Raw genomic sequence first — 18,862 nt, forward strand, 5'->3', positions numbered from 1 at the left:
CCAGCAACAGCTGCACCGAAGCTGAGGGGAGGAAACGGCCTCTCCCACAGCCAAGCAGGCTTGGAGTCACACACTCACACACACACACTCACACACACACACACACACTCACACACACTGTTGCAAGATTCGCCTTTTGATGCCGTGATGCCACTTTCGTTCTTGTCACTGATTCCCAGTTGGCGTCTACATTCCCCAAAGATCGCCTCCTGCAGGTCAGTTGAATCCGACCGAATCTCCACACAAACACGCAGGCGTCGATGAGCAAATATCTCTCACCCGAAAAAAAAGTGCAGCGGCGCTCGGAAGCTGACGGTGCGTCATCCAATTCAGCGGGGAGCCAAACGCCCTTCAATCGGATCTCATGAAATTTTAAATAAATCTATTATCCCTCTGCAAAAACAAACAATTCAGACGGCCTCATTCATACACAAACACGGCAAGCGTCTACAACTGCGTACACACAACAAATGCCGGGGACAAAAAAACAACAAAGAAATGAACAAATAAATTAACTCATTTTAGCATGTTTAAAATGCCGTGGCTCTGTGCTGCGTGAGAGGCTGCTGATTGATTTCAACTGCAACGATCTCCTGCCGGCTGAAAGCTCAGAGACTTTTCGTTCATTGATTTATTTCTCCAGACGTGTGATGGAGTCTCTGTCGGCAAATGAACTGGATCCTGCTCCCAGATGCTCCGCCCCCTTCAGCTGATGACCCTCATGTCGCTTGGTGGTTGGTTGGTTGGTTGGTTGGAGTCTGCAGAGTCTGCACGCTGCACCGTGTTACATTTTGTTTTTCCAGCTTTAGTCTTCATGAACGGAGAAGCAGCCACATAACCTAAGATCTTAGGAATTTAGCCCTCTGTTTACAGCCTCCTGCTAAAACTGACGCTTTGTTGGGACTTTGAAAGGAGAAAAATAAAACAAGGCGGTCTCAAAAGGGCGGAGCCAACACCTGACTGTGGGGGGCGGCGTGGTCGCTAAGTGGGTGGATTGTCGGCGGCCTGCTTTGCATCTCAATGTGCAATCAGCGCCTCCCTCGCAGCGCTGGTCGTCGCCAGGCGCTACTCGTTTACAAGCGATGCGGCAAGTTTTTACGCTCGGCGTTGGCAGCTTTTCAGCACCGAGGGCTTCCTCACATGCCGGGGGGAAAGCAGATGTCTGTAGTGAGACGCTGGTGTGATCTCTCTCTCTCTCTCTCTCTCTCTCTCTCTCTCTCTCTCTCTCTCTCTCTCTCTCTCAGACTCAACACGGTTCAACTCTGCGACCCTCCCAGAGCGCAGAGCGCCGCGTCCTCCGCTGCCTGTGCCTGAGCGGCTGGCCGGGAAATCAGGAACCATCAGCAACACGCAGGCTCGCTGTCTTACTGCTACGAGGTCGGATCCAATCCTCCCGAGGGAGATCAAGTCGCAAGTCGCAGCAGAGCCGCTCCTCCCTCTTTCCTGCCTGCATTGCAGTGTAATGAAGACTGCCCAGTCCCGGTCAGTCCTGCGCGGCCAGCGAGGAAACAAACATCCATCCGTCCATCCTCAATACCCACTTCTTCCAGAGCTCAGGGTCACGGGGGTCAGCTGGAGCCTCTCCCAGCTGTCTTGGGGTGAAGGCAGGGTGACACCCTGGACATGTGGCCAGTTCATCACAGGGCAACAGAGGGACAATTCACCACCAAGCTGGAGAACCCATAGAGAACCACGCAGACACAGGGAGAACATGCAAACTCCACACAGAAAGGTCCCAGGCCCGGAATCAAAGCCACAAGCTTCTTGCTGTGGGGCGGCAGTGCTAACCACTGCGCGACAGTGTCACCCAGGAAACACACAGAAAGTATATTAATAAATAAATGAGCCAAGTTGGTGGATTTGTCGGAACTCTTTCCTGCGTTTCCTCATGGGGAAAGGTGAGGGGTTCACTTCGGGGTCTCAGCCCATCGATTTCATTCAGAACTCGCTGGTATCGACCACACTGGCAGCGCAGCAGCCTAATTAGCGGTTACCGCGGCTCAGATGCTAATAAACTCAGGGTGTCGCGGGGCGAGGGAGGTGCTGATGGTGGGCACTTCATGAATAGTGGCAGCGGCGGCGCAATGGTGGAGCAGCTGTTGGTCAACTCCCCTCCTCAGGGGGCAGCAGAGAGGCTGGGAGAAGATGTTCTACAAAGCTTCATCTCACACAAACATGGAGACCCTTCCTCTCCACCCCAGACTTTGCCAACCTCCACAGATGGAGGGAGTTCGAGGCCGCGGCCTCTCATCAGCTAATCAGTGGCTTGCAAATCAGCCGCCGCGAGGATCAATCAGGGAGGATTACAAGTCGCAGCCCAGAAAACTTATTGCAAAATACAAACGGCATAAAATATTCAGTGTGTTCAGTCGCAGAACTTTAATAACGGGCTGCCGGCGAGCGGCTCGTCATCATGGACGCGAAGAATAGGGCAGCGTTGGACCCAATGGGGCGGGGCCGGGGATTATTGCACCGGTCGCTGACATTCGCTAAACAAACACAGGCGCTACGCTCACCGAGACACGCGGCCGATCGCCGCCACAGTGGGGCTGTGAGGGCGCTGTTGCCATGGGAACGGGGGAAGGTAATCGCCGTGTTCTTGAGACGCTGCCGCAGGGGTGAGGGGCAAAACCGTATGTGTGTGTGTGTGGGGGGGGGGGGGGGGGGGGGAGGGGGGGGGATTTGGTGAGTCATAGTCTTGGACTAATGACGAGAACTTTCATTTTCCACTCTGCTGCCGTCTCACTCTGAGGGTCGACCGGCTCAGTGTGCGTAAGATGGTTCTGAGTTCTGGAGCTAACGCTCCAGAACTCGGAACTCCAGTAGTCATCCTGCCACCCACCAGCAGAGGGCAACGTTGGTTGTTTATCAGATTAGCGATAGCAACATGAAGTTTTGTGTAAGAAATCATGTGGGAAGCCGACTGCTAAACTGTAGCCACGCCCACAACTTTATGGCCAATTTGACTTAAAATTAGACCAAATCAGACAAAAGGGACATCAGGGTCCATTTCAGGATTTTTTTTTCCTGTAGCGATTCAGACCATCAAAAAAAAAAGTTTGTAAAGGTATGAATGTAGGGCTCATTTCCGTCACTGTACGTCATTTTTTTTGTTTGTTTGTTTTTTTTGCAACCGAATAGTGCTCCCTGTTGGCCAAACACTAGAATGCAGTCACGTCTGAGTTGGCCTCTTTTTGAAACTGGAAGCTCCGCCCATAATGCAGTACATACAGTCAGCGGGTAAAAAATTCAACCGATAGTATTAACACTTTTTCCAAGTCTATTAGGTCGTCCATCGTGCTAATGTGGCTAACGCAGTTAGCCTCGAAACACAAGAAAACAGCTGCCGAGAGTGAGCACGCCCGGCCCCTCCCCCCACCAGCCCCGAGGTATGAATAAATGATCCCCAATCCTGGGAGCTCCAGCCGTCCGCTAACTGGCTGCAGTCCGTGTGTGTGTGTGTGCGTGTGCGTGTGTGTGATTAAATATTACTGAGAGGTGCAAATAATTTAATCACTCCTGTGGAGGCCACTGGGTCTATAGGGAGCCGCGGCCGAGTGTCAGCCGGCTCCGAGGGCCTCATTCATATTTGACGGCGACAATACAGTGAATATGCATATTTCTATACAGTTCTATTAATAACAGAGTGAGATTGCATCGCGACCTTAAGTCGCCACGCTGCAGTTGGAGCGGAGCGCCAGGTGACGTACATCATCAGGAATGACAGGGTCGGATTTACCGACTGTATCGCAACCGGGGGGGAAAAAATTCATTGAGTTTGTTCAGACTGGACGGACATCTGAGAGTAGCTTCACACGTAAAAACTGAAATACTGAAATATCATGAAAGTAGAGATACATTTGGATATAAAACTGGACAGAAGACCTGTTGCACGAGTCCAAATTTCCACGGAACTCCTTTTTACACATGAACATTTAACATTAGCAAATAAATGTAATATCTCATTAGATTTGCACAGCAATGAACTCCTCAAGATGTCTCCAAACTACTCCTGAAGTAATTAGTTTATTTCAAACCTCCAGGGTATAAATTGCATTTATACCAGTCCTCACACAATGGAAGACTGGACGTGGCGCGTGTGGGCTGTTCTGGACGACACGGTGAATTTTACCTCCCGCCTACGTCGCCAATTAGAAGATGTCTTTGATCACGATTTTTCTCTACTTTTTCAAGTTTCTTTGTGTCTTAAATAGCTGGTCCTGCTATTATCCTCTCTCTTCCCTCGCCTCAGACACGCCCCTCCACCATCATCATCATCATCCTGATCACCCTCCCTCCCTTTTGTGCGACTCGCCCCCCACTCGATGACAGAGGCGGCGGCGTTTAAAAATAGAGGCGACCCAGCCAGATTACAGTGTTTTAATTATGGAGCTGGAGAGGCTCCGAGCATGGGGAGGCCCCGCCCCCGCTGACAGGCAGGTCTGGATGCAATGTATGCGCTAATTAGCGTCGCCCACCGCAGCCAGGCTGCATCAATTCCCGGACTTCCGCCTGTAGCGGACGCCTTAGCTCAGGCGGACAATCCTGAAGTTGGGAATGTTTTCCAGCCAAACAGAGCAGTTGAAGACCAATGAACTCTTCGCCTTAACAAAGACCGTTGGAATAAAAGCAACACATTTATGATTTGTAACTCACAAAAGTGTTGCAGTCACTTTTGTTTTCCAATTTGCGAGATTTGCCTTCGAAAACTTCACCAAATCGCTTTTTTCCAAGTGGAAAAACAGCTCATGTGCATCTTTCCCGCTCTTTTTCCTACATCATTTCCATTAAAGTCACATTAACTTCATGGCTGCTGCGTTTCATCGTCATCTCTGGATGACACCAGCTGAAATGGCGGTGCAGTGACTGATTAGTTTGGTGGGGGCAGGGGGGGAATTGTTTCACTGGCAAATGTGTTGACTTGTTGCTAATTGCTGCTGTCGCCTGGCAACCACAGTGGATCCTGACGTAATCACACCGCCTTGAAAACCACTCCTGACTGCTGCTATGTTTGCTTTAAACTTGCTGTTAGCAGGACATTTGAAGAGGATCTTCTTCAACAGGCAGAAAACAAGAAAGCAGCTTTTTTTTGTTCTGTTTTTCCTTTTTTTTGTCTGACCTTTTGTGATGGATGCTATTTTCTCAGTGCTGTTAGACTTGCGGACACAAAGAGCAAAAAAAAAAAAAACACTCACCAGCCACTTTATTAAGTCTGCCTCGGTATTTCTGGCCTGGATCCCCTTTTTTGAATGAACGCAACAAGGCTGCTGCTGCTGCTGCTGCCAAATCAGCCGTCTTACTGTTCTGATGCCCAGTTTGAACTTCAGCAGGGCGTCTTCACCTGCAGATTGGCCATTAACGAGCTGGCCAACAGGTGCATTAAGAGGCCAGTGAGTGGACGAGCTCTTGTTCTCGTCAGTATCTCTCATATCTGCATTTGTGTTAAATTACAACACGAGCTTGAAAACGAGAGAAAAGTCTCTGCTGATATGTTCTGGGCTGATATACTGTATATGGTGTGTGTGTGTGTGTGTGTGAGAGAGATTTGGCACCTCGTTACTGCTTCTGCAATTTAGCCAACAGGTTTGGAGGATTGGATCTCTCTCTCTCTCGCTCTCTCACACTCACTCACTCACTCACACACACACACACACACACACACACACACACACAGGGACGATCTGCTTCTGCTTACATAGAATTGGCTCCGGCACGGCGTGGACAGAAGTTATTTACAGACACTCATGCAGCCATATGATCCAAACGCCTCTCAGCTGTTGGTGTGAAAGTGTGAATGATCATTATCTCCACTTATCACGCCGTCCCTCCGTGCGTGTGCCTGTGTGTGTAAAATAAGAAAGCTGTAAGCAAAGGCATGTTTCCAACAAATCTGTTCTGCGTCCGTAAGAAGCGATGCTTAAATAGTTTCTAATCCAACTTCTTCCCTTGTCTTTTACCTCGACGTGTGCTGGAGTTTCACTTCCTGTACAGGTTGCAGTTTATTCGGGGCCACTGGCCCCTCCAGGCACGGCGCCTCATTACTGCCCTGTCTCTCCTCCCTCAGGCTCCTTTGGCAGCTTGGCGGTGACTTCTTCTCCTTCTCTGCTGCCTCCCGGCTCGGCTGCCTGGTGGTCACGTCAGGGAGACACACTGTCACCGCATGCCAAAAAAAAAAAAGAAAAGTCCTAGATTTTTTTTTTTCTGGCCTGTCAAACTTGGAACTCGCTTGGAGCCACATATGCATTATTTATGCGTTTGGCGTACATTGAGATGATTACATGTTCGCCAGTTAAACTAATGTGGAAAAATGAAAAAAGGGCTAAAAATTATATTTGAAGGTGTGGATTATTTCCTGCTTGATACAAAATGTTGATTTATATTTGCTACAACAGCACAAGTTTAATCTTTAGGGTCACATGTCTGCATCGTTCACTGCTTGATTCTTTAAAGTTGGAAGTTGAAGCACAGAAATCATTTTCAAGAAAATTGTACTTGAGTACACAGCAGTTGAATATTGATGATTTTCATGCATGAGATTGATGAGGCCATCGACTGAGATGCTTGGAAAGAGGAGGTCTTCACTTTCATTATTCAAAAAAAAAAAAAAATATGAAATCCCAAAGTGAATCATATCACTTAAAGTTGCAGTGAGCTCAAGAAAAAGGAAACAGTTGGATGAGCAGCAAATGCAGGTATCCACAGTTATAGAATCAAAACTTTTTTTTTCTGAAATAACAGCAGAAGAATCCTGGCCAGAAACACACAGAGACACACACACACATGCGTGCACTTCTATATTTCGACGGAGTGAGCATTAATAATTCAGCCAGGTGACTCATCAGTGAACAAATGTTGACTGACAGCCAGGAGAGAAAACAGAGCCGAGGCGTCTCGCATCCAGCGCCTTGGTTTGACACAGTGTGGGTGAATCAGCGAGTCGCCCGCAGGCTCGGACGGTTGGCTGAAGGCGAAGAAACAATAATGATTAGACAGTTACACAGGACAATCAGAGAGGGGGGTGTGATTCAATACTGTCTGAGGAGCTGCTGGAGGTCCAGGATGACCTGATGCAGCAGGTCATCCTGGACCACCATGATACAACATCCAGTCCAGAGGTTGCAACAAGGCTCGATCTGAAAATAAATAAGGTATAATTAGGATGAATGCAACCAATTAACAATTCACTGACCTGAAAGGGGGAGAGTGACACCCCTGACGATGACACAGCGCCCCCAACTGTCCTGCTGCAGGACTGGATTGCTTTGGTCACTTGCCCTCTTTGTCTCTGTCGACCTTCTGTTCCCCTGTGGACCTAAACAGGCCAGTTGCCCCCAGGCAAGAGGTGTGGATGCAGGTGTAAGAAAGTCTTACCACACAAACCAGCAGGACCTGAGCTGGGCAGGCAACAAACATTATGTAGTAGCACAGTGGGCCAGCGGGAGGCGCTGTGACAAGTCATGAGTCAAAATCAAGTCAGCTATTTTGGTCATTTTAAGGGAGAAAAGATGCAAAGCGTAGCTTCAAGTTTCTTATTTGTTTTTTTTTTTAACTGAAGCCAGAAAATGTAATTTCACGTTCTTGTATATTTTAATGAAAATTACAGTTTCTTCCCCGCGTACGCCGTTTTCCAATAAACTGCAGTCCATTTGCATTTTTATCCACTTATCTGATGGTAAAAAAAAAACAAAAAAAACAAACAGCCTTCCACTCTCTGTTCATTATTCTTCTGAGCTCAAACACAAGAAGTCGCTCCATTTGTTTTATTTGTTTTCGTCCTTTTGCTGAACAATACAAGTTGTTTTTTTTAAAAGAAAACTTCCTCTGCTGCGGCCGCCTCCAAGCCAAGAGATCTCATTAGTAGGAAAACAAAGCTAACCTGGAGAAACAATAAACGGCCATTAGCAGGCTTCCCCCACCTCTGGCTGCATAGCGCCACCAACGCTTCAACCAGCGCCACTACACAGACACCATCAGGTGCCTGCCAGTGCCTGCCAGTCCAGCCCAGTTTATTCTGGTGATGCACGAAGTAGAAGCAAAAGCACACAGTGTCTCCAGTGGATTAACCCACTTGCAATATGCACATTTTCAATTAATTGTGCAAAGAAATATCAATTTAAAAAAGATAAAATTAAAAAAAAAAGTCTCGACGCTGTCGTCAAGTTTTATCAAATCCTCCACAGACAGATACACATTTCTTTAGGGCCAGTGCGTCGCCTTCAATATTTTTTCCCTTGTGCCATTTCTGGACATGACCACAGGTGAGACTCATCATCGCTGTCATCATCACCTGTGCTCTGGCCCCTCCGACGGGCAACTCAGAAATTCTCAAGGAAGAGTTTCAGACAATTGAACCTTTGATTTGTCGAATCAATATTTTAAACGCAACACACTTTTCTTCAGCCACACGTACTCACACTCAGAGTCACGCAGGAGACGTACGCACACTGCAAACATTTCTGCACCTTGTGTTTCCAGGTGTGCCACCTCTTGTCCCTGCTGGAGGAAGTGACATCACACCAGCAGGAGGGAAGAACCAGTGAGACTTCAGCACCGCGGCCAGCCTCCGACACTGTCCCATCCACGCCCCCCTCATCACCCAGCGCCTGGGAGGGAAAACAGTCTGGCCAAGCACCAATTAACACAAGAAGCTCCAACTGGAGATGCGACTAATCACCGCTGGTTCACTCCAGAAAGAAGCAGCAGTGTTGCTGACACGCTGCTTCTTCAACCTTTAAACAGAGTCTGGAAGTGGAATCTCCTCATGAAAGTATCCATCCAACCATTGCACTCATCCTGAACCCCAAGAAGAAGAAGAAGAAGAAGAAGAAGAAGAAGAAGAAGAAGAAGAAGAAGAAGAAGAAGAAGAAGAATCAGTGTCTCACAGTGTCAGTGAATTCCATCCTTTGCGTTGCGCCTTTGTCCACTCATCAAGCGTGCACTATAACACAGCACCAGAAAACAGCCCTTTGTGATGTCACACAAGGCGCTGGTACATCTCCCAGAACCTCAGCTCCGTGTTGGTTCCGCCCTCTGAAAACAAAAACAAAAAAATTAAAAACCCTCAAACGAAGCCTTGGTTTCAGCAGATAATGTTCGTCTAACCATCCAGCAGGGGGCAGCAGCCGCCGGCAGTATATCACAGACCGTACAAGCGCGACCTGGATGGATGACGGGCAGGTTAACCCAGTATCCATCACCGCGTGCTTTGGTGCTGATGGAAGGCCTTGCGTAAGGCGGCCTGGACACCATAGAGGAGGAGCGACACATGCAGCAGCGCATGAGTTATAAATCAGTGAGCCCATCTAAAAATAGACCCAGACGACTTGACAGGACAACAGGACAGCGGAGCACGGCTCAAAAGCAAAGTGTTGTAGTTTGTGTAGGGTGTGTGTGTGTGTGTGTGTGTGTGTGTGTGTGTGTGTGTGTGTGTGTGTGTGTGTACACACCAATCTTAAGTAATGAACCCATAGCCAGCCTGGGCCGAGTGTGGACAGCTGCTGCTGCTGCTGCTGCTGCTGCTGCTGCTGCTGCTGCATAGGAAAGAATTCAAATGTCACATCGCAGCATTTGTCCACAGCAAACACACACACACACTCAATTGGCACATTCCTCGACGTGCTGCTGGAAATAGCTTCCATCTCTCGTTTTTTTTTTCTTTCCATTGCGGCTCATTTGTGGTGTGTCTCTATTGTGCCGTGCCGGTGTGCAGACTGGGAGAGCAGCAGCAGGAGTGTGTTGCAGTGATTTCCTTTGTTTGTTTGGTGTGTTGTTGTTTTTTTAACAACCAGGGAGTGAAAGAGCTCAGCACACTGTAATCTGTGATAAAGAAGCAGGATCAAGAGCTCAAACTGGGAGGAACGTGCCAATACAGCCGACTCTGCACCGTCTCCAGAGTGTCGCTGGTGTTTACCCAGCTATTAATACCAGACAGAGGGGAGCGGAGGGAGAGCGTGTGGCGGGGGGGGGGGTTCAGCGGGGAATTAGGGAGCAGGCCAAGAACGCAGGTCCTCAGAAAAACGATTCAGGGGTCGGGGGTGGAGAAAGGAAATTAGCCGTCACGGAGGGAGTGGATGGTGGAGAGTGCAGAGGAGATGAGGAGGTGAAGCTGGGCACCCTGACACAGGAACCAGCAGCTCTGCACCCAGAATAAACCCAGACAGGGAGGCAGAGGCTGAAAGATAAATGAGGGATGCAAAGTGGCGAAGTGGGGACAGTTGTGAGGAAGAGGAGGAGGAGGAGGAAGAGGGGGAGGAGGAGGAAGCTGTCACAGTGTGCACTCAAAGTCATGCGTGACGGATACACACGTATTAATCTCAGCTTGTCTGCAGGATTTTCTCCATTATAATCACAGAGACAACAACCGTGTTATTATCATCGTCATCCTGACTGGTCAAATATTCATTGTGTTTGTACGTTTCCTGCAGCTTTAATATATTTTAATGTACTTTAGTCTTTTGGGATGTTGAGCTAAAAAAAAATCCAATTATTATCCTGTGTTGAATTATGTATAAAACTCAATTTAATCTCAGGGTTTTTTTTTCTGTTTTTCTGTTTATCTTTGAATCATGTGGCAAAAGAAGTGAATCCACAATCAGAAGAAAGTCAGCAGCTTAGCTTTTATTTATATAAAAATAGACAGAAAAGATATTTTAACATCATTGCACACGGTTCTCACACACACACACACACACACACACACACACACACACTCAGCTATCTGATATATTTATGAGCTGCTACTCAGTGCGGCAGATCACTTAATACCCAGTGGAGAACAGCACACTCGTTTCCACCAGTTGCCCTGACTAGATGGCATGCACACACACACACACACACACACACACACACACACACTCAGACATACACACTCTGTGCTACAGCTGCAGTGTGTGATGACTCTGCCAGTGCATTCTGTTCCCTCTCACAGATCAAACACCAACAATCCACCCATGCAGGTCTGGACTTCGCTCCTCGTTCACGTCATCTTTCCAACTCGGCCACGCCCACTTCCAATTCAGCCACGCCCACCTCCCCCTCTGCCACTTGCTGTATGACTTCCTGCTCCCAATGCAACCAACCTTGCTGGATATTTACAACCTTTAGCACTACAAAATTCAAAGCAAGACACGTCAGATAGCAGAGATTTCACAGGAAAGGAATCGCAAGGTGTGTTGAGGACTCTTTCTCACGCTCACACACACACATACACACACCTGCTGCCTCGGTGGGCAGAGAAATAAAGTTCTAGTGCTACAGATGTGGAGTATTTCAAGGCCGAGGGGTCGGAGGTCACTGCAGATCAATCTATTTACACCTCATCGTGTCCTCCAGCTCATCCCTTCACCTCCCTCCTCAGCCTCTCTGGGCCTCCTGAGACATGGAGCGGCCCAGGGCCCTGGGCACCTTGGAGAACTCCATGAGGGTGGCTTTGACGGGCGGCAGGTCCCTGGTGATCTCGTCCAGGCTCCTCCTCTGGACCACGGGGGGCTGCCACAGCTCCTGCTCCGTGTGAGGGGCCCCGCGGCCCAGACGGAGACCCAGCTCAGCCGGGGCGAAGATGGGCAGCGGGAGGGTCTTCCTCCCTGGTAGCAGCTGGTGCTCGGTCACGCCCCGCTCCACCGTGCCCACCCGGAAGACCCCCGAGGGGCAGGTCTGGGTCAGGGGGCGGCAGCGCCACTGGCGGGACAGAGTCTCCCGGCGGGAGGAGTCATTCTCGTTCAAGGTTTGTCTGTGGAGGGAAAAGTTAAAGGTCTCTGGTCAGCAAACTGAAACTGTGAGTGGGCGTTTCATCCTCTGCTTTTCTGCTTGATCAACTTTTCAAATGGGAAAAAAGGTGAACAAAAAACACACGTCTAGATTTAGTTTTAGATTTACTTCTAGTTTGTGTATAATAAAATTTAAATTGCAGCTCTTTGCCCTGTTAAAGGCCTGATTTTGTGTTAAATTTGTCTGACACATTGCTTCCCAACAGTAACTCCCCAGAAACCAGTTAACCTCTGGAAACCTTCACCCTAAGGTCTGGAAATGGACACAACACAACATGGGACCTTTAACATCAGAGGCTCATTAAGTATGGCACGTCTCAACTCATACAGACGAGATTAAAAAAAAACTGTCTGATCAGATTTTCACAGTTATGAGGAGAAATCGAGGCCATAGCGGCCAGTAGGGGGAGCACTGCTGCAGGCTCCCTGGTCTCACCTGTCCTCAGGCTGGGTCTTCAGGTTGACGGAGTGCCAGTCGGCGCTGTAGCTCTCCCTCTGGGCCTTGTTCTCCTCCCGCAGGCTGCAGGTCAGCTGGGCTCCCACCAACTCGCCGCCGCGTTTCTCCAGGACGGTGCAGAAGGGCTTCATCTTCTCGTCTCCGCAGCAACGCCGCTTTGATCGGGTCGAGGGGTCGGAGTGGACTCGCTGGTGTGTGTTGGTGCGCGTGATGCTCCGGCCGGATCTCCGTGCCAGTCTTTGTCCGGGGCTGGGATGCGTGCGAGGCTTTTATGGACCCTCTGTTGCTATTTTTGATCCATGTACTCAGCCCACAATCAGCGTGCGCCGACACCCGACACCCAGAGGCTCGGCAGCGTGTTCCCGGAGAGCTGGGCGCCGTTCCGCAGAAGGACTGAGGAGTAATTGGCCCGAAAATCCCCCGATTCTTAAGCCGGGTTGCCAGTCACCTCGGCTCAGCTCAACGCTTTACACATGAGCTGCCAGGTCGGAGGTCGCGGTAAACGGATCGTGTGGACACTTGTGTGTGTGCATGTGTAGAAGGGTTATGTAAACTTGTAGACACACACACACACACGCACACAAGAGGTTCTATCATCAGAGAGGAATCTTAACGAGGATTTGGACGTGCTGTTCCCGCTGGTGCGCTCATAATGTGGAAAGACAACACTGATGCAGCAGTTTTCCATCCCGTCTGGTGGTTTATTGAGTTTATTTAAACAGTTAGCCGAGGTTTGGGGTCACAATTGAGATCCGATGGCATTAACACAATCTTTGTCAGCCCATGAAGCTCTCTAAGAAAAACTGCAAACAAAATAACATAGAAAAAACACAGGGAAAAGTGGAAGGTTGCAGCTACAGTGCAGCGTCTCACAGGTGCAGCAACGGTTTGATAGCTTGTGATTCATCATCTCGATGACAGAGCGCCGCTTACACTGTAATCCACTCGGGTTACACGGCACGGAACACACACACACACACACACACACACACACTCAGCCAGCCGTTCCCCGTGTGTGACTCATCCGTCCACATCAGTTACAGATCTCATTCAGCATCACATATCACAGCCTGATCCTGCCGACAGGAAGTCTGATCCAACACATGTTGCTTTGATGCATTTTTCCAGGCAGGGTGCAGTAAAAGTCGTGACGCAGCGCCGTTCCCTCCTGCTGACCACTCGCTTCTGGTGCACATGCTTTTATTTCCCCCCTCCTGCCTGCTCAAACTCAAAGTTTTCTGCCCTTTCTGAGAGTGACGCTGACAAACACCAGCGACACCGAGGTCAGACTGGACTTGAGTCATCATCATCGTCATCGTCATCATCGTCATCGTCATCGTCATCATCATCATCATCACCACATTCTCAAACCACAACATGCTATTACAAACTTTCCACTGAGGCGCTTCTGCAGGTCAAAGCCCTGCAAGACAGCGCCCTGATTTCAAACATGAATCTTTTCCATCTTGTCCAGCTCACATCTGCAAGTCAGTCTCAGCGTTCCATTAGCAATCTGCTTCTTTTTAGTTAAGATAAAACCAGGAAGTGACTGACGCAAGCTGCCCTTAAAAGCCACAGAAAAAGAAGAGAAAACAGGAAGTGGCCGTGAGCCTCGCTGCTGCTGCTGCTGCTGCTGCTGCTGCTGCTAATTAGACCAGTGTGGACACTGCAGCACTGGCAGTTGGGGGGAATCTTAAAGAGAAATGATTTTGCAAAAATGATTTTCTTCTCAATTTGCAACAAATAAAAAAATAAAAATAAAATAAAATCACTTTTGAGCAGAAAGGAAACTTTCCATGGGACGCCATCAGTTCAGTGACCAACAAACAAGCAAGAGATGCTTTTAATTTGTGCAGTTCTGATTTCACATGACCTTTTACCTCTGTATTTTTGCTCGGGTGAGTCATCGCTGTGCTAATGACTCAGGATGTGTGTGCGTGTGTATGTGTAGGTGGACGGTGAGGAGGCGAGGCCTGTCACACTGATCACCTGGCCTGCACCGAGGCAGGAGCACCGAGGCAGGAGCAGCTCAGCGTTGCATAACAACACCACGCAGCCACAGCTGCTGGGAGGCGACATTTAAATGAGCTGTCAGCAGGAAGCAGACGGGGAGGGAGGACAGGGGAGGGGGGGCAGGATGGAGCTCCGGTCCCTCCTGTCAGTGTCAGTGTGTGGTAAACAAGGGACACAGGGAGAAAGTTGAAGAAAGTTACGACCGCGAAGAGGAAAGTGAGGAGTCGACCTGAGCATCTCCTGATTCTGGCCGTACACTCACACCAAAGGGTCAAATGTTGCCACACACTGTGTGTGTGTGTGTGTGTGTGTGTGTGTGTGTGTGTGTGTGTGTGTGTGTGTATCTTTGCCCTCCAACATGTGCCCTCAGCCGTGTGTTTCTCCTCTTACGTAACCACAACAGCAACAAGCAGCAGCAGCAGCAGCAGCAGCAGCAGCTCCTCACTATCAAAACAGCATCATTAACGTTTGTCCTGCAACCCGGCCTGAGTCGTGACCCCCCCCCCCCCCCCCCCCCAGGGGACCATCAGACACCAGATCTGTAGCCTGTCTGCACATCAGAGGGCCGACTGGGGAGGGAGGGGGGGGAGACGAACAACGTGAGCCGAGGCAGAAGATCCTGGCGTGGCTCCTGTGAACGTGGCTCCTGTGTTCCTCCGCAGTATCTGCAGAATGACCGCAGGCCGAGGAGCACGTGCAGGAGAAGCGGCATCAGAATTTGGCCACGACTTGAGTAAGTCACTTTGACAATTCAATCTCACTCTTAATGACTTGATGAGCCTTTTATGAGTCACAGTTTGCAAACTTGACCATATTTGGATTTCCTGTTAACGAAAAAAGAAAAAAAGAAAAAAAAAACAAAAGGGAAAATGCTTTTATGGCTCAGTGTGTAAGATTTCATGCCACCTAGTGGCATGATTGCATATTGCAGTGAGCCGCAGGTGGAAACACAGCACAGGTGAGCTCAGCGTCTGTCTGCAAACATTTTTCTCTCACTGCTCAATTCAGAGCTCACATGTTGTGACGTCACACCCAGCTGCGACGTCATCAAAGCTAGTGAAAACCATGAGACTGTGAGCAGATGATCCACCTGCTGGAGATACTGTGCATTAGCGGTGAGTCACACAATGTGGATTTAGTTCCATATCATTGCTGCTTACTGGTTAAACTTGCACAACAGAGGCTGTTTTTGACCTCAACAACAGCGTGAAACGCGTCAAAATTCATTTCTCATCACTTTGTATTCCTTCCACAAACTGCAACTCAGTACTCACTTGACTTTCATGCATCAGGCCGCTACGTCGGTGTGACTGGGGGGGGAGAAATTCCCATAATTCTCTCATAATTCATCATTGTGTTTGCTTTCAGTAAGAGAGACGCCCTACCGCCCCCCACCCCCCCACAACCCCCGACCCCGGGGGGAAAAACATCATCCAACATGTGACAGTGTTCACTAGACGGGCTTCAGGCTTTTTATTTCATCATGAACTGGACACCAAAACAAGCACGCGCACGCACGCGCACGCACACACTCATGCACAATAACTGCCACGTGAGTTTGGGAAAGCTCTCATATTTTGGGTGGGATTGCAGCGGGGACAGAAGTCGTCCTCACGCATCAACTGAGAGGCATGTCAGTCAAACATGCACACGCACACGCACACACACACACACGCACACACACACACACACAAACACACACAAACAAGCAGCTCCATCTGCTGTTGCCTAAAAGTGTTAAGAAGGACTCAAATATGAGATTTAAACAAACACCGAGTCTTATGAGATTCCACAGAAGAGAAGAGAAGGTCTGGTGTGCCACCACTCAGCCGTGTGTTTTGATTTTCCACCGGTCATGTGAGTGCTGATAATCACAGGACGGAATATTTAAAGGCTTGGGGCTCACAGGAATGTGGCTTCCCTGGAGGTTCACAATAGCTGAACAATAAACAGGGAGAGTCTTTTATGAAGTCCCACCCCAAAAAAACAACAAAATTAGACACTCGTGTGACGTTTACCTGCTTTTTCTTTCTAAACAGAGAACAGACGGACATTCAAGCTGCGCAGTGCCGTGAAAGAGGAAAGAAAAGGACTGAAAGCTTTCAAGGAAGAAGCGGCAAACACTGTGAAAAGGTTTGACAGCAAAAACAAAAATAAAGCGGGCTTCAGGTCTCCAGGGTTGGTGACTACTGCCCCCTGCCTTGTGTCTGCTGCGACTGCAGGCTGGAGGGACTCTCAAAATCTGTCACTCAAGTTTCCGTCGTCCTTTTCGCTGTCGATGTCGTCGTCCTCCTCCTCCGCGTTGCTTCTGCCGTTCACCGCCTCCATCCTGGCCAGCAGCAGCGGCAGGTTGATGCCCAGGCCCGACACGTCCTCGTCCGAGTCGTCGGTCGGCGGGTAGAAGCGCTTGGCCTTCCCCAGGAAGTCCTCGGCGATGTCCAGGTACAGCAGGCGGTCCTGGGAAGGAGAAGAGGAGAGAATGGGAGGCACAGAAGAGGAGAGGAGGTGTTTACTGCTGCTCCGACTGATGGAACTTATTTACTTTTATGTTTCTTAAGAAGGAAGATTGTCTGCAGAAACCTGAATACAGCTCGGTAGTATTAAATGACTAAATATAAGCTGCTTTAAGTCACTTTAATCAGGATGTCGGCAAAACCTGGTGAAGTATTAAAATATAATAAATGAATGAATTAATGATCAATAAAAAAAAAAGGACCAGATTGGATCATTTCTAGTGTGTGGGAGGGTTTCAAGGACATTTTGACACATGTATATACACATATATAATGTAACATGCTTGCAAAAATTGAGTGTAAAATTTAAGATCTAAAAAAAAAAAGAGAAGAAAAATGAATATATTTGAGAAGATATTCAAATACATTAATATTAAACTCAATCCTTAAAGTATGTGAGACAGAAGTGCCACTTAATCCATAATAATAAAAACAGTTTCAGCCCCATTTGCAGGGCTGCATTTCAAAATGTGAACTGGAAGTTATAAAACAAAGAGTCTTCAGATTATTCATGTTGACCAGACTGTTTCACACTGCCAATAAATTATCAACAATCCATAAATAGAAATATTTCTGCATGTATTCTTGGGCTTCTGGACAAGGAAGACAGGAAGAGGAAGTGGCCTGTGCAGGAAGCTCTCTCTCTCTCTCTCTCTCTCTCTCTCTCTCTCTCTCTCTCTCGCTCTCTCTCACAATGATGAAGAGGTATCTCGCCGGCGGCGGGTCCCTCTTGCCGAAGAGGGAAGTCTCCGTGTGCAGCCTCGTCAGCATGGCTCGCGCCGCCGGGGCGTTCCGCATGCGGTCATGTGAGGTTCCGGCCGACACGTTGAGCAGTGACTCCGCCTCGGCCATGAAGCCTGCATGGTGGCAAGGAGCACAGGGCTGTTTAGAGCCGGCTGGTTCTCACCCTGCTGCTGCTGCTGCTGCTGCTGGGCAGCAGGACCAGTGTGACCAGTGTGACCAGTGTGACCAGTGTTACCCAGGTTCTCCAGGATGGACTGCCACTTGTCCCGCACCTCGCGCCGGGTGTCTCTCATGGCCTCGATGTCCACGCTCAGACGGCGATAGCCCTGGAACAGACGATGAAAAACAATGCTTTTCTAAAAGCCAAATGATGCTCAATGATCTGCTGGACCTTCAGGAGGGGAACTGTTCTGATCTGCATCATGACATCACCAGGGGCTGGTTCCACGAGAGTGAACGCTTTTTCCATTTCCTTTCTACAATCGAGCGACGCCTCTAGATTCTCTGTCCTCATTAAAATTACAGCACGATTCAATGAATAATGTGAGATAATGAGAACTCGGTCTGATTTCTGCTGTTTCCACGTACCGTCGACCCCATGCGCGTCTGTTTCCTGGCCTCCAGGAGGCCGTAAAGCACCCGGTCGTCCTCCCTCTCCGAGTGGCTGGGGTCTCCCGGCGTGCTCCACAGGTTGGCCTCCTCGTCTCGCCGCTTCTGGACCTCGCGGTTGAAGTACTCCAGCGGGTCCTCGCTGTAGGAGCCCGCCGAGGTTTCAAACAAAACAGAGAAGAAGAAGAAAAAGAAGTAGAAAACCTCTCAGCAACTCAAAGATCCTCTGACTTGATGAAGATGCACCGGCGGGACAATCTTACGGCAACAGAGGCTGCTTCTCATCGTCGTCGTCGGTGTCGGCGGTGCTGCTGCAGCAACAGCAGCAGAACCTCAAGGCTGAGCCCATCAGAGTGGAACAGTCGGTCCAGGCGGGATGTCAGCGGAGCAGTGGAGTCCAGCAAGCAGACAGACAGACAGGCAGGCAGGCAGGCGGACCTCTTGTGTGGGAAGAATTCAGCTGCTTCTCTCCAAGCTGAGAACGCTGCAGTCCATCTAGATGATGATCTGACCTGAAGACCTTCTGGAGGAGGAGGAAATCCAGTCTCCCCTAAAATAATAACAATGATGATGATAAAATAAGAGAAAAACTTCTCTTTTTCTAAAGGAGCATCTGGCTGAGAAAACAATCACGCTGGTCCAGGAGCAGATTTTGCCATTTTCCAGACTCCAGCAGCTCCAGCAGAGGCGGGTGGAGACAGAGGCCCGGCCACAGGGACCTTCTCGGCAGCCTTACATGGAGGACAATGAGAGCAGTGAGA

General features: G+C 49.2%; 2 protein-coding genes and 1 long non-coding RNA gene across 3 annotated transcripts; all 3 read right to left on the reverse strand.

Annotated features, from left to right (window-relative positions):
• Positions 1–6,226: 6,226 nt before the first annotated feature.
• Positions 6,227–7,922, reverse strand: LOC142896766 (uncharacterized). Its single transcript, XR_012928389.1, has 3 exons — positions 7,877–7,922; positions 7,190–7,394; positions 6,227–7,133 (listed from the first exon to the last, which is right to left on the reverse strand). It is a non-coding gene; the product is annotated as an uncharacterized LOC142896766 (long non-coding RNA).
• Positions 7,923–10,624: 2,702 nt separating this feature from the next.
• tcap (titin-cap (telethonin)) lies at positions 10,625–12,625 on the reverse strand. Its single transcript, XM_076038715.1, has 2 exons — positions 12,202–12,625; positions 10,625–11,728 (listed from the first exon to the last, which is right to left on the reverse strand). Exons 1-2 carry the CDS (start codon positions 12,351–12,353, stop codon positions 11,353–11,355), a joined length of 528 nt encoding a protein of 175 aa, XP_075894830.1. The 5' UTR covers positions 12,354–12,625; the 3' UTR covers positions 10,625–11,352.
• A 3,460-nt stretch (positions 12,626–16,085) lies between these two features.
• On the reverse strand, positions 16,086–18,854 carry LOC142896811 (melanoregulin). The gene is made up of 5 exons (XM_076038730.1): positions 18,365–18,854; positions 18,081–18,243; positions 17,728–17,818; positions 17,442–17,605; positions 16,086–16,692 (listed from the first exon to the last, which is right to left on the reverse strand). Exons 1-5 carry the CDS (start codon positions 18,448–18,450, stop codon positions 16,471–16,473), a joined length of 726 nt encoding a protein of 241 aa, XP_075894845.1. The 5' UTR covers positions 18,451–18,854; the 3' UTR covers positions 16,086–16,470.
• Between the last annotated feature and the right edge of the window lie 8 nt (positions 18,855–18,862).

Source organism: Nelusetta ayraudi, unplaced genomic scaffold (assembly GCF_046127955.1).
Source record: "Nelusetta ayraudi isolate G7.1 ecotype Tasmania unplaced genomic scaffold, CSIRO-AGI_Nayr_v1 ptg000057l, whole genome shotgun sequence".
NCBI lineage: Eukaryota > Metazoa > Chordata > Actinopteri > Tetraodontiformes > Monacanthidae > Nelusetta > Nelusetta ayraudi.

Excerpts from the sequence above, each read along its gene's own strand:
- LOC142896811 (XM_076038730.1), bottom strand. The coding sequence starts at position 18,450 with ATGGGCTCAGCCTTGAGGTTCTGCTGCTGTTGCTGCAGCAGCACCGCC. Across the intron at positions 17,819-18,080 it reads AGACGCGCATGGGGTCGACG|GGCTATCGCCGTCTGAGCGT; the intron begins GTACGTGGAAAC and ends CGTCTGTTCCAG. Across the intron at positions 17,606-17,727 it reads GTCCATCCTGGAGAACCTGG|GCTTCATGGCCGAGGCGGAG; the intron begins GTAACACTGGTC and ends GCCACCATGCAG.
- tcap (XM_076038715.1), bottom strand. The coding sequence starts at position 12,353 with ATGAAGCCCTTCTGCACCGTCCTGGAGAAACGCGGCGGCGAGTTGGTG. Across the intron at positions 11,729-12,201 it reads AAGACCCAGCCTGAGGACAG|ACAAACCTTGAACGAGAATG; the intron begins GTGAGACCAGGG and ends TTCCCTCCACAG.